Raw genomic sequence first — 14,445 nt, 5'->3', positions numbered from 1 at the left:
CTAATATATATTTCGGACATTTACCAAAGGTCTAGTCATACTAGGTCTGGTTAAGTGCCATTGCCTGGTATACATTTGCCCGGTATACCCTACACTGATGTTTTTTTTAAAAGTCAAGTGCCATTGCCCGGTATATATTTGCCTGATACTCCAAACACTGATATTTCTTTTAATGTATCGTCAGTAAGTATTAAAATATCGAATAAATCTAATTATACCCACGAATAAATTAATATCAAATCGGATGTAATAAATATTTCGGACATTCACCAAAGTGACTAATTTGATTGTCAACATTCACCGGTGAAAGTCAACAACCACCGATTTCGGTCATTCACAGTAACATGCACATTATTTACATAATAACCTCATCAGAATGATTATTTCATACTTTGCCTAAATAGCATCCGGCATTTCAAAAAATAAAAATATAATTGGTTTTGTTGGCGATGATCTCGTAAGGCGATAAAGAATCATGCACGCTACAGGTAAGGAAGATATTAACCGCGAAGGAAAAGTGTATGAATACCCCAAGGAACCACATAATCTCTTTGGTGTATGCCAGAAATATTCCTTACTAAATATCAAGTTTTAGCATCACTTGATAGTAAATGTTATATCAAAATTAGAGAAATCCTAAGTATGAAAATAAATATAGTTACAAATAGCATATCCGTAGATATGTATAAGAGAAAACCCTTAAAATTTTCTCATAAGCTGCCTTTTTAATATAGGTATCAGATTAATTGTGATGGTGATAATTAGCTTTTTGAGATTTAATAGAATTAAAACTGAAAATAATTAAAATCTATTGATAATTTAAATTTTTGCAAATTTTTATTAGCCTTAAACCATACAGTGTAGGCGTAATCTTTGAAATATTTGATGTTAATTTTTATAAAAAATATTATTGAGAGCGATATATAAAGTTTTACTTCTTACCCTAGAATTAAACGATAAAAAAGCAATTTTAAGTATATAACGCGCTTTATTCCAGAAAGTTCTGAATAGATTACAAACATTCTGATGACAAAATTATACAGTTATATAAATCTTACAGACAGCTCATTAAACAAATTTGAAAACGGATACAAAATACAAAAGGTCCAGCCTCAACTTCTCGTACCAGTTCCATAATTTGCTCCCCCAACTTTGTCCACTGCCATTCTCAGATATTCGTCTGAAAGCTCATCTGGAGATTCTATCTGCAATTCTACAGCGAAATTCTGTAATATAAAAAATATCTTATGTTAAAAGCAGAGAAGAGATTAGTATTGAGACAAAAGCAGTTTATTCGAGAATGTGGCTTAAAGGTTGTTTCTAGCAAAACGGCAAGTGCTTTCCTATTCCAACTACACAAATAAAATTGGTTTTTGATTATTTTAATATCTCCTTTGCTTTCCGGGATCTCAATGATATGAGTGTAGTGACAAAATAAATAAAAAATAATAATTTATGATGGAATCTGCACAAATTAAGTTGAAATTCTGAAAGGTACAAAATTGGACATAATTTTGTTTCTCTAATTTAAATTCTTTTTTAGATAAGATTAGATTCTCGAATCTTAAAATTTGGTTACAGTTAAAAGTGTGAGCCCCTTAATGTTACATTTAATTTTTATGTATTTTGTCATTCAAAAGAATCTCATCTTAAGGTAATTCAATAATGGTTAATTTGAAAGATATACAAATATTTACATAATTTTTAACGACATATTAGCTGATAATATTCAAAATTTTAACGAAAACATTTAACATACAACTTTTTTAAAAATTTCATTACTCTAAAACTATTTAGTAATAACAATTTATAAATCTTATCATTTTTTAAATAACAATTTATAAAACTTACATTTCAATAAAGTTTTGACAGTTAGCAAATAAAACTTATAGGAAATGAATTTTTTATAAAATTCATCTAACCAAAGTACCCAAAGAGAGAACGAAAAAAACAAAAATGAATCTGCAAACAAAATTGAATGAACAAAATAAATATGCCTAACTATATATATAGAGAGAGTATTTCCAGGTAGGTTATATTCAAATCCGTGGAAAAAAGATGTGTTTATTCAGAAAAAAGTTTTTTGCTTCTGAGTTAGGAACTTAAAGCATTTGGACTAATTAATAGGCATATTTAAGGCCAGAGCCACGAATTTTAAAGATAGTTTTTTAAAACTTCAGAAGTTTTTCTACAATTTCATCTGTTTTATGCGAAAAAAATTTCTTGTTTAAATGAACATAATTTCTAGTTGAGGAATAATTTATATTTATGATTGTACAGTGGTTATATGCCCCCTTAATAATTAAAAATATCTCTAAGTCCGTCTCAATATTTCAGGGAAATAAAATTTTCATGAACCATTATTGATTAAAACTCAAAGATAAAACAAGATAGAGATAAAAATAATTAATCTTTTTGCAGATATTTAGCCCATAGAAAAAAAAAATTATGTTGGAGAATTATTGTGACTTTGTATTTTAATATAATCGCAGGCAAAAATTGGATTCCTGCGATGCTTATGCCTGAAATGTATGATAGTTTAAAAAATGTTTATTTGTAGCAATTCACCTGTATGACTTGTTTTACTAGAGCTTTATCAATGGAGACTCTCGCCCTTTTGAGCGTGCTGACATTGGCACCAACCCATGTAAGAAGGACGAATTTCTTTCTCTTGCTCATTTCATCACCGGCCAGAACACGAACGAATGCAAAGGCACGATCATCATCTAAAACGAAAATGACAATTTCTAAAAAATATTCGAAGAATTAAATCAATAGCTCTAAATTTAAAAACGATAAACATCAAATATGTGTCAGGACTCTAGAAAATGTCGCGTAAGTAGTTAAACTTACAAATGAAATTTAAAAAACTGGTAAAGCAATGGGGAATTAAATACTACTTTATCGTGTTTCAGTATTTCACTGGCGAGATGATTTAAAAATGTACTGTTTTAATGGCTAAAAAAACACAAATCCAAAGAATTTGCGCTGGTGTGAGAGAGTAAAACTTGCTGAAAACGTAATTAATATTTACCTGGTGTGCTACACATTTAAAAAAAAAAGTTATAGTTATTAACGTTCTTAGTTACTTATTTTGGAAATATATAGCTTAAAAGAAACGATAAATATTAATGAAAACAAATTGTTTAACTTTTTAAAACATTTCACTTCGTCAAACTTCAAACAGGTTTTTGTATATAGGGAGCCTCTGTTGGAGAGTAAGTAAATAAGAGCCTAGCATGTTTTATTAAACAAAAGATAAAATTTTATGAATAAAAATTAAGACAAATACAAATTTTCGTTTAAAGCAAATTTGAGGGCGTTGCTTTAAGAGTAAGTTAAAATTCGAAGAGTAAATGATGCAAGGATTACATCAAGATTGGAAAAACACTTCTGTTCTGTAATACGATTTGGAAAGATCATAAATAGAAATATACATGCCACATTCATTGTGTTCTAGGGTATAATACATATGTGTTGAGGTTTTTTTTTTTCCCAGAACATTTAAAAATAAATAATTATGGGGGGACACATCTGTGTGGCTAAATAAGATCTCTTTATAAAAAAAAAATACCCGTCCAAAAACGTTTCTAGGAAATAAACTCAAAATACTTGCAATGAAATATTCTCAGGAATTTCATTCTAATTTTGAAAAAATAAATAAACGAACCCCTGTACTGTTTAGTTGGGTTACATTCTTAAATCATATTATTCAAACTCTTTCACCAAACATCGAATATTCGACAAGTTTAATCGGTATAAGTTTAATTTTTTAACTATAACGGCTTTTTTACTATTTTAAAAACCAATAGATTTAGTTTAAGGCAGAGTGTGCGTTTCTTGTTTTTAATCAGTGGCGCCATCTATGGGCCAAGAATTCGACTTCTGCCACACCATACGTCGCACCAGTTTATAGGGCGGACCCATTCATACATCCATTCATTCATTCATTTACAGATCGTAATTTTGACATGAATCAGAGAACGATCCATCCCAATCCAGTACCTCCAGAGGTATTGATTTGTTATGGGAACATGGAGGACTTTTGATGTTAGAATAGGGATTGAGAATGAGTTTAAAATTGAGAATATTTATTCTCTTTAATATTTAAGTTAAATTTTAACTAGCATAATTAAAGGTAGACTGTTTTAAAATTCGCTCTTGCACAATTTTTGTATTTTATAAAATTTGACTGGAAATATAAATAACTCCAATAAGTTTAAGAATTCCCCTGCAAGAAAATTATTACAAAAACTGACATTTGTGGAGCCTTGCCTTCTTATCCCGGAGAAACCCCAGGTATCACCTTCCCCTTTAATTTTTTTTCTTCAGAATTAATATGTAATATCATACTCATGTTTGTAAAAATTGCAAAGGCATGATGAAATTATACGGACTTACATGAAATGTAAAACGAGGTAAGACAGGCAAATGATTAAAATACAAAGCTACAGCGCGTGTTTAATTGTATCGCTACAGTGCTGGAAAAAAGTATGAAGTCACAAAAGAAAGTGATAAAACGTAAGAGAAGACTTATATGGTTTTAAAGATTATGGCATAATAAAATCAAAAGAAAATTGGAAATACATAACACATTACTGTATGTGCCATAATAAGATTTCAACAGAAAGTAAGTTAGAAAAAGTATAAAATGGGTACAATAATTACATCAGCAATCAAGTCAAACTTTGTTTTCGATTACATTTATCCATCTCGCAATCATGGTCCCAGATATAGTTCATAAAATGATGGTATTATTATTATTCCAATCTATCTAAGTCAGATTTTATTGATGCAATTAAGACATCTTGATTGCATCAATCAAATCCGGCTTGCTCTTGAACTGTCGAGTAAAATCTGTAAGCGCCTTACTAATATGCCCAAAGGTTTTCTACCGCATTCAGATCTGGGCTACGATATGGCCACTCAAGTGATTTAACCACATTTGCTTTCAACCAGGATTTAGTTGGACTGCCGTATTGTTCTGTTTGAAGGTCCAGTCTTCGGATGTTACAATAGGAATAGAGATATATTCCGGATACATTAATTGAAGTCATTTTAGTTTGTATAAATATAATTAGAGTTGTACCACCTGCAGCAAAAGCGACCCAAACTATAACGGACCTACCACCAAAATGACGTTTGGAAAATAAGTGTGGTTCAGTCCTAACAAGTCGTACCAAAAATATCGACAGCCATCTGGTCCATCCAAGTTAAGCTTCTTTTCTTCAGAAAAGAAGTTTCTTCAGTTCATATCACTTTTCTTCAGTTTCTTTGCAAATGCTAAACGAACATCTTTGTGAAATTTAATAAGCAGAGGTTTTCCTTTAATATTGTTAAATTGAATGTTCGGATTATTAGTTAAATAATTTCTAACCGAGCGGCTACTGCATGGTAAATGTATTCAATTTTTAATTTGTGCAGATTACTTCCTACAGTGAGAAGTAAGCTACCAGGTTTGTCTTCCTTGCCTCGAATTTTTGTTTTCTAATACACTGTTCACTGCCATAGTTTCCAGAAATAAATTCACTGCAGTATTGAACCTTACTATTTTTCTTACAATTTGAAAACCACTCAGGCCCATTTCTTTCAAAGTTAAAATTCCATCTTTTACGTCTTCCGACGAGTTCCCCTTAGCATTGTATTGCGAGTTCGAACTACCAAAATCTGCTTTTATACAACTCGAATTTGCTTCTTGTGCCGGAACAAACTACTTTCTCGCATGTTTCATGCCTGAAAATGACGTAAGTAGTATCGACTTTATACTTTTGTCCATCTTATTTTTCAATGATTATGTACATTTTGCCGTAATTTAAATATGCAGAATAAAAATAAAATTGTCATGCAAAGCAATTAGGTTCTACATTTTGCAAGTAAAAATAAATTTGAATACTCAGTCATAACAGTGGTGTTTCATATTTGGCAACTTTTTGCACAATTTATACTTTTTCCAGCACTGCATAAGTAAAATGTGGATTAAATTTCATTAATTTCTGACAATTGAATTGAGGGGGGTATGTAAAACTTTTATGAAAATAAGTATTTTGTTAGTTTTTGAATATCAATCACCGATTATCAAATACCGAATAATTTTTCAGAATGCCTAAAGAGAATCCAACAATTTGAAAGAAATTAAAACAATTCTTTCACATTTGACAGTTCCCGCCCCCCCTCGAAAGTGCAGATTTGTAACATACCCCCTTTTAACATTGACAGCTTCAATTCTTTCATAGTGTTGCAATAGATTTTTAAACATTGTATGAGCCGCGGTTGCTCAAGGAATACAGCTTTCGTCTCCCAGTGAGGTGAGCCTCCCGATTCGCAGTGCTGAACTAAAATATCCTCAGTGGTAGACGGATCATGGGTTAGAATTCCCATGCTTTCCCTCTCCATGTAAGGCAAATGCGGTTTAGATTCGTCAAAAAGTTCTCCACGAAAGCTAGTTTGTTCCAATGCTTGATCCAGGGTTTCACTTGTCTGTTATATTCTTTTCTGTCATTGTTATATTGATATCACTATCTACATGATAATGTTTAAACCTAACCATTTTTCTTAAGTTACCATTGTAATATCATCTACAATATTTTAAGTGTATAAAGGTTATATAGTTCATTATGAGATGTTGAATAAGACCAACGTGGAAAGAGCGAAGGAAGCTATTTAAAATGAATTGTGTACAAAATTTCTTGATTTTGGCGAGAAAAGGAGGGATCCGCCAAGTATTTCCAAAGAGAAGTTTAAATTAGTAAAACCCGAAATAATCAGTTTCTAAAATGATTTTCAAAAATAATAAATAAAAACTCACCTCTCGTCAAGTATTTGTTTAAAAACTGGGCTGGAGAAATGTCCTCAATTTAAGAATTCTCCTTTGGAGTTGCTTAACCAGAACACAAGATTTCTTCCTTGACAAAAATCTTGTATAAGCAATCAGATCAAGTCATAAATTCTGATCGCAAAAGGTATAACCTTTTTTCATATTACCATTTTTTTTATATCACTATTCTTTTATACATTACTTATTCACTTTGCTACATTAATGTGTATTCATTAATACTTTCTTCTTAAAATTACCGTTTAATACTGAATTAAATTACGTACCAACGCAAATCTATACATTTCTGTAAGGTAGTAATATTCGAACTAGTAAATATTCGAATTTCTACACATACCTTTATAATACTTTCAGATTGTAATAGTAGAAAAATGATATAATTTTCTAAGAGAACTTATTTAAGAACGAAAAACTCCTTAGAAAGAATTAAGTTTAAAAAGTAATAATCAAATGATCAATATTTCTGAAGGTTTAAAAGTGTGAATTTCGGTTAAATGTTGTTGTTTTTATTGAGTGTATTTTAGGTACGCTTAATTCATCTTGAAGAAAATTATGAAATGCGTACCTGATAAGAGCTGTTTTAGATCGTCTATATTTTCACCGGAACCATCGTGAATGATTTGAGCTCCTTTATATCTGAATAATGCCCTGAAAAGAATAAATGAATCGTAAATTAAAATTTAAGTTTTATAATTAATTTTAACATTGGAAAAACACTATCAATATCAAAATTAATCTTATACGAAAGTCTCACAAGTTCAATTGAATAGGTAAGTCTAATGAAAGCAAATTAGAAGCATCACGTAATTACGCCGGGTCTAAATTTTTAAAAAAAAATTAAACAAACGTTTACCTTTTAAGACAATCTTCTTTAAGAGTCGTAGGAGTAAATATATTAGTAGTTATATACGTTTATAATTTTATTAATATTCACATAAATTAATGTGGCAAATGTTGCTTATGATGCCGTTACTTAAATGTTACTTATGTTAATGAAAAAAACTTTTATTGATCCTTTTTTTAAAAATTTAATCTGCTTAATTGCTTTCAGTTCTTTTATATTAGTATTTTATGACTACTGTAAACTATGTAACGTTATTTGTTTTAAGCCTTAAGCTTATTCGATACAAAATAAGTACACTTAAGAATAGAATTTAAAATATTAAAAAATTATCCATATGCTTTTTTTTAAAAAAAAGGGGGGGAATTAAGTACATAGACAAAGGAAACAAAAATATTAAGAGAGAAAATAAGTGTCTTATGAACAGCAGCTTAAAAATTCATTCAGACATTTTAATGCTATATTTATAAAGTACTACACATTATAAAAAGTATATAAAAACAACAAAGAAACTTAAAGATAAAATCTTAAAAAACTTTTATTTAAAATACAGAAATAAAGCAATTTTTACTGATAAGTCCCTGCAACAAACATGCCAGACTTAATCATACAGTAGACATTTGAAAAAAATAAAAGTTTTAGTAATATAAATAGCTTCTTGATCGGGTAAGAAACGTTTAGATACGTTAGAACGCACAGTTCCTTATCTCACAAATTTATTCTTTTCTTTTTCCCTATACTTCATCTTTCGTGATCATCGATCCATGAAAAATTATTAACTCCTTATTTTTCTACTTTAGTAAAGGTGAAAATGCCTCTTTTTCAAGTTCAGGAAATGTTTCCGCGGTTTTACATTTCAGTAAACAGTATTTAAATCCTATTTGTATACAGCAAACCTCGCTAGTTTCTAAGTTTATAGAACTTTAGTTTACAGGAAGAAAAGAAAATTATTTTGACAGAAAAAAGTAAATATACAAGGTGATTAAAAAAATAACGCAAAATAGCTAATTAATCCATAGTAGCTTAATCATATAGTTAATTAGTTGTTAGTAAACCGCACTAATTGATTGTGCACTAATTGATTATACAGAAAATATGTGTAAAGCTTTGGTATTTGTGAATTATTGAACATGAACTACGATTTTATTAAATTTTAAATTTTCTCTTTTTGTAAATTTTTAGATTTTACTGTTTCACATTTACTTCAAAATGTTCTGAGATTATAAAAAATTTCAATAATTCAAAACTTAAAATAAGCAATTGATCATTTATTTAAACAGAAAAATGTAATTACATTCATAAAATAGGAAAAATGAACGAAAATAAGGGTTTAAGAAAAATCTAAAATTTGAAAGCAATCAACTTAAGACGCAGAGGAAGAATCAAAAAGATGGTTAGAAAATCTAATAATAAATCTAATAGATCTAATAATAAATTTTAAGGCTGTAGTACTATAAAAAAAAAAGAATTCAAACAATTAGTAAATATTGTTATTAAAACTGTTATAGAATTGTGAGCTTAATGTTTAGAAAAATACAAAATCTATTTCAAATGTTTTACATTTTTCTACTATAATTCGATACCTCTTTCTTTTTAATTTGATAATGAACATTTTATAAAAAAATTATTTTTCACATGAAAATTGTTAGGAATTAAACTTTCTGCAGCATCTGCCTTTTAACCAGCTGAGAATAATCTGTTTAAGTGACTTCAGTTGCATTATTCAATTGCATATGCATTATTTATATGCTTTTTGAATTTTACATGAGTATAAAAATTTTTTTGCTAAAAATTTTTTTTAAAAAATAACTAATAAACTAAACCAAAACTTTGAAGGTACGGATAAAAAAAATCACTTCCTTATAACGAGCTAGTAAAAACTAACAATAAAAACATACTTTTTTATGAAAACAATTTTAATTGAAATAAATTGTCAAAAAAAAAACTATATCAGCAATTTTAACCCCACAACTTCATGTTTTAATGCTATATTTCATATAAACTTATTAATTTAAAATTCCAAATATAATGGAAACTAAGAAAAATAAAATTCTAACTTAAATAAAAGGCATTTGATGAGAAAATTCAAGTTAGGTAAACAAATGAAACATTTTTTTTTAAAGTGTTAGTTTTGAAGTTATATTTTCTTATAAAGTCAGTTGTGTTTTGAAAAAGGAAATTTTTTAAATCAATAGTTTTTCAAAATGTGTAAAAATCTAAAAGTTGTAATTAATTTGTTCCCTTAAAATATTATGAATAAAAAATGCTAGCCTGTAACTTAAGGTCCCTTAACTCGAGAATCGTGAACTGAAATAATCCTTGAAATTTTTATTATTTTTAATTATATTTGATGTTTCTTTTTACTCATGGCGTAGTCTGATTACCAGACGATATTCTTCGAAATATAACGCAATCCAGAAAAGAACCAATAAAAGAATCTAAAGGTTATTGCCACTTTTTCGGCCGAAACTCTTAACCAGTTTTCGTTTGAATACATTTCGATAGTCTTGTGCTTAGAGGGTAATATCTTTGATTCTGCCAGTCAAAGTTCTTTTGTTCTGTATGCAGACAAATTTTTTAAGGTTACAGTTACGGTCAATGCGTTATTCAAGCAAGAATTTAAAAATGCTGCATCTGCTTTGCTATAACAGTGTTATGCATGTTCCCTTAACGAAAATATCAAAATGTCCAATGTGCCTTAATTAAAGTTATATTTTTATCGCTAACAGTTATATTTTTATCGCTAACAGTTATATTTTCACGGATAGTAATTTTTACATTAAATCCAAATTATTTTTTCATAAATGTGTGTCCTTTTCACCATTCATTATATTGTTATTAGAAGAATATAAGTTGTGAATTTTCTTTCATCATAAGCATGAAAATTAAATATTTTCAAAAAAATAAAAGAAATATTAAATAAATAATGGGTTATTAATTAGCTGTAAATTTAATTACAGGTTTCGAAAATAACTGGTTAAAAGAAAGTTCTAGTTCTAGAAACCCTTGTGACCTAATAAAACTAAACATCTATGTAAAATCAATATTTGTATTATAAAACTATCTGGTGGCTTGGTCTGGCTATATGTATAATGTGTTCTTATATTGTAACTTCTATAAAAATATTCTACAACAAAAAACTACTTCGTATTAAATTTGACTGGTACTATTATTTAAGTCTTCCTTTTACATTTATTTAAAATTTGCTTGAAACAAGCTTATTTATAAAATACCAATATGCAAAAAAAAAATAATAATATTTTTCGATACTTTCTAGTTAAAGATATTTCATTACATATTAAAAGTATCAGATTTCCAGGGATTGAGGGGACCCATTTTGTGTTGCCCCGGAAAGTCGAGAAACGCCACTGCTAATATAATATCGAAACTTGTATCTACTGAAATATATTGATTTAATTTGAGGTTGGCTTTTATCTTTATTATAACAAAGCTATTCATATATTTGACCTTCCTAAACAATGAAATGACAAGTAGTTTCACAGATTCACAGACAATGCAATTTTGAAATTCAATGTCAACATTTAAGTTATTTCGACTACAAACCATTTCATTTGTGTTTTGGATGTAAATTTTAGATCCACTTTATTTTTTAACACTTTTAAAATGCATATCCTTTTGATGCCCAGCATCCAATATATCAGACAACATTTGATACAATTTTATCAAAAAAAATTTTTTTTTTTATTTTCAGTCTTTTACACTATGACAGTTTGTTAAAAATATTGGATTTATCCTCTTTGATCGAAGAATTTAAATACAATGAAAAATTATGTGAAAGGTAAGTAACTTTTTGGACAGTTTCATGACAAAAAAAAATATCGTATTATTTGATAATAGGTTTTGTTTCAGGACCAAATTGTGAAGAAACACTATAAAAATAACCTACAAAATTCAAATAATGCTAAATATTCAAATTTATTATTTTTAATGAATAATTAGAAATAACTACGGTTAATTAAGTTTAATTGAATTAATGGATTTAGTTTCTTTTAAGCTATATATTTTTTTAAAAAAAATTCTCGCTTTTCTTTATTTAAAGTTTAGACCAGTGTAAATATTTACACCTCAAAATTGAGGAAATTTGCACTGCACACAGTATTTATAGTTAATACTTGTAAAATGACACCGTCTGCTGTGTTGTGGACCATTTCAGGTTTTCCTAGAGAGCTATTTTTAATTTATTTCTCTTTCAAGATTAAACACGATTTTTTTTAAAGATAAATATTTTTTCTTCTTTTTTTTTTAGGCCTAACTAAAATTAAGATGTTTGCTTGTTGTAACATTGACCCGGTAAGTGAAAAAAGCCCATTTAACGCAAATACATTTCCTGACAATTTGCTGTGATTGCCATTCACAAGTAAAAAAATTTACATAAATTTAAAATAAAAAATTTTAATTAAATTAAAATATTATTTGGTATCACTATGCTTAATTTTATTTATTGTAGCTCATTCAGGATACTTAAAAATAAATTTTAATTGCATGCCTGAATATCCAAATTCAGTCAATTTAACAAGTTTCAAAGATAGAACTACTTTCTACATTTAAAAAGAAAAAATTAAAATTGACGGTATAACGCTCTACCTTTGATTTCAATTGAACTTAACATAATACATATGTTACACCAATCGAACGTAGGTCCTGTTGTAAGCCTTTTAAAGCGGAGAAATATTTTTAAATGACATTCAGAAATGAGTATTTTTAATGCAAAATAGTACTGTGGTATTTTTTATAACCTAACATTATGAAACAGGATCTTAAGATGTTTCAAGATTCATTTAAGCAGAGATAAAAATTTAAAATAAAATTGTGGAATCAATTAAAGAATGAAATTTAGGTGTATGTTAAATAACTGAAAACAGAAATCCGTAAATCAAACTTAAATGTCGAAACAAATTGAATAATTTGCTCTATAAATGAAGCACATGAAGCGAAAACGTTTTAACATAGATGCTGATGTGATGGACCGTTAGCTAAGGAATTAAGAAAATCAGAAGCCCTTAACTGGGCCGTGACTGCACGATACAGCAGACGAACTTTTAATTTCTTTAAAAAGAAGGCTGTTCACACATTTAATAACACTTGAAATCGCAGCTATGAAGCGAGGCCTTCTTACAATAGTAGATCTGATTCTGAATAAGGTTTCGATCTGTGTGACGCATCATTATTTGTTTAAACTGAATATTGTACGTTTGTGTTATTCTTAGAAATGCGCTTTTCCTTAAGCGAAAGAAAGCATAGCATATTACTTTTTAGTTGTTACCCGTTTTTGTCAAGCCTTAATAAATAAAACATTGGATTGGATTGGAATCCGTTGAATGTAGAGTTAAATGTCCGAAGAGCTAAAAGCAGCAATATCTAACCAGTTTCAAACGATAGTGTATTTAAAGTAAAGAAATCAAACGATATTATGCATTTAAAGTAAAGGAATCAAACGATCTAATAAATAAAATCTGACGATAAATAACAAAAGGAGAAAAGAGCATACCAGTTAGTGGGGGTCTTGGCCTGGAATCTATACTATTTTGTTGCTCTTACGTTCTTCAAATGCTAGTTTTTGTCTGACATCATTAATAAATTTTTTTATAGAAGAACTTACCATTATTGGTCCAAAAGTTAAATTTTTTTGGAAATTTTCCTTTGATTGTATTTTTGTGTTTCAAACAAATAAAATAATTAAACAAAGCGTGGGAGTGGTGCTTATAATATTTTGACATCATTCAGGACATAATTAGATTTGCTCATTATTTATCAACCAATCAGAAACAATTTTGCTTATTATTTTGAGGAAATTTAAATTCTTGGTGCTTTGTAATAACACAAAAAATAATTTGTTTTTGAAATTCTTAGTCAATATTTTAGAATAAGAATATATCCTCATTTTTCAAAACTTCACCTGGATCCATAGAATTCGTACGAAATCCTTTAACCCAATATAGAGTTAATCTTTATGATATTTGTGTTGAGAAATTCGCCTGTGTTCCGCAATGATGATACATCTTTTTCATTAAAATCCTTAAAAAAATTAATTTAAAAAAAATGCATATATTAAGGGTCGCACACCAATATAACAAAACACGAGGAAGTAACAAAAACGATATCACTATCTCACGAATCACTAGTGAAGAAGGCAAGACAAAAAATATAACCAATTTGATTCCCAGATGAAACCAGGAGGCGTTTTTAATAACCCCCAGAACTGTAAAACAAGGCAGAAAATGCAATTTTCACTTTAAAGTATGCAGTTATAGAATTAACTCATAAAGCAGTTAAGCTTGAATTCACTCCTTAAAGTTATTTTTACTTATCGCGTAAAAAATTATAAACTTTTTTTTTGCATTTGCTAAGCATATTGTTGTATATTTTTAGAGTGTATATCTTCACATTCTGGTCATGAAACAAAATCTACTAAACTAATTTAAATTTCTTATATGCCTTTAAACTTTCTAAAAGTTTATTTGAATTGAATTTTCTCATTTTTATTTCTTTATTTTTTTTTAAATTTTTTATAGCAACATTGACCATCGAGAATTATTATTATATTAAGTAGACATTAGCTTTGTAAAGGCATACAGACCGAAAATATAATTTAAAAATATTTTTATAAGTGATAAAACTCTACCAAATGTTGTGCAACATAATGGACCCCTAGTCCAAACAGGATAATCGCCTTTTAGCCCCATTCCGTTATTTATATCAATATTGTAGGTCTTAATATTTTCAGACCCAGTTTTTCTAACAGAGATCTTTT

At 28.4% G+C, this 14,445-nt stretch overlaps 1 protein-coding gene across 1 annotated transcript in view; it reads right to left on the bottom strand.

The window, feature by feature from the left end:
• Positions 1–968: 968 nt before the first annotated feature.
• LOC107450911 (coactosin-like protein) overlaps positions 969–14,445 on the bottom strand; it is a 32,795-nt gene continuing 19,318 nt past the window's right edge. The window contains exons 2-4 of the mRNA XM_016066857.4: positions 7,398–7,480; positions 2,569–2,726; positions 969–1,226 (exon numbers count right to left, since the gene is read on the bottom strand). Coding sequence (XP_015922343.2) covers positions 1,113–1,226; positions 2,569–2,726; positions 7,398–7,480 — 355 coding nt within the window. The 3' untranslated portion in view covers positions 969–1,112. The remainder of the gene's footprint in view (positions 1,227–2,568; positions 2,727–7,397; positions 7,481–14,445) is intronic.

Source organism: Parasteatoda tepidariorum, chromosome 3 (assembly GCF_982258835.1).
Source record: "Parasteatoda tepidariorum strain Cologne lab strain chromosome 3, Ptep-v5.0, whole genome shotgun sequence".
NCBI lineage: Eukaryota > Metazoa > Arthropoda > Arachnida > Araneae > Theridiidae > Parasteatoda > Parasteatoda tepidariorum.
The sequence above is the reverse complement of the archived record's forward strand: the minus strand, read 5'-3'. Positions and strand labels throughout refer to the sequence as shown.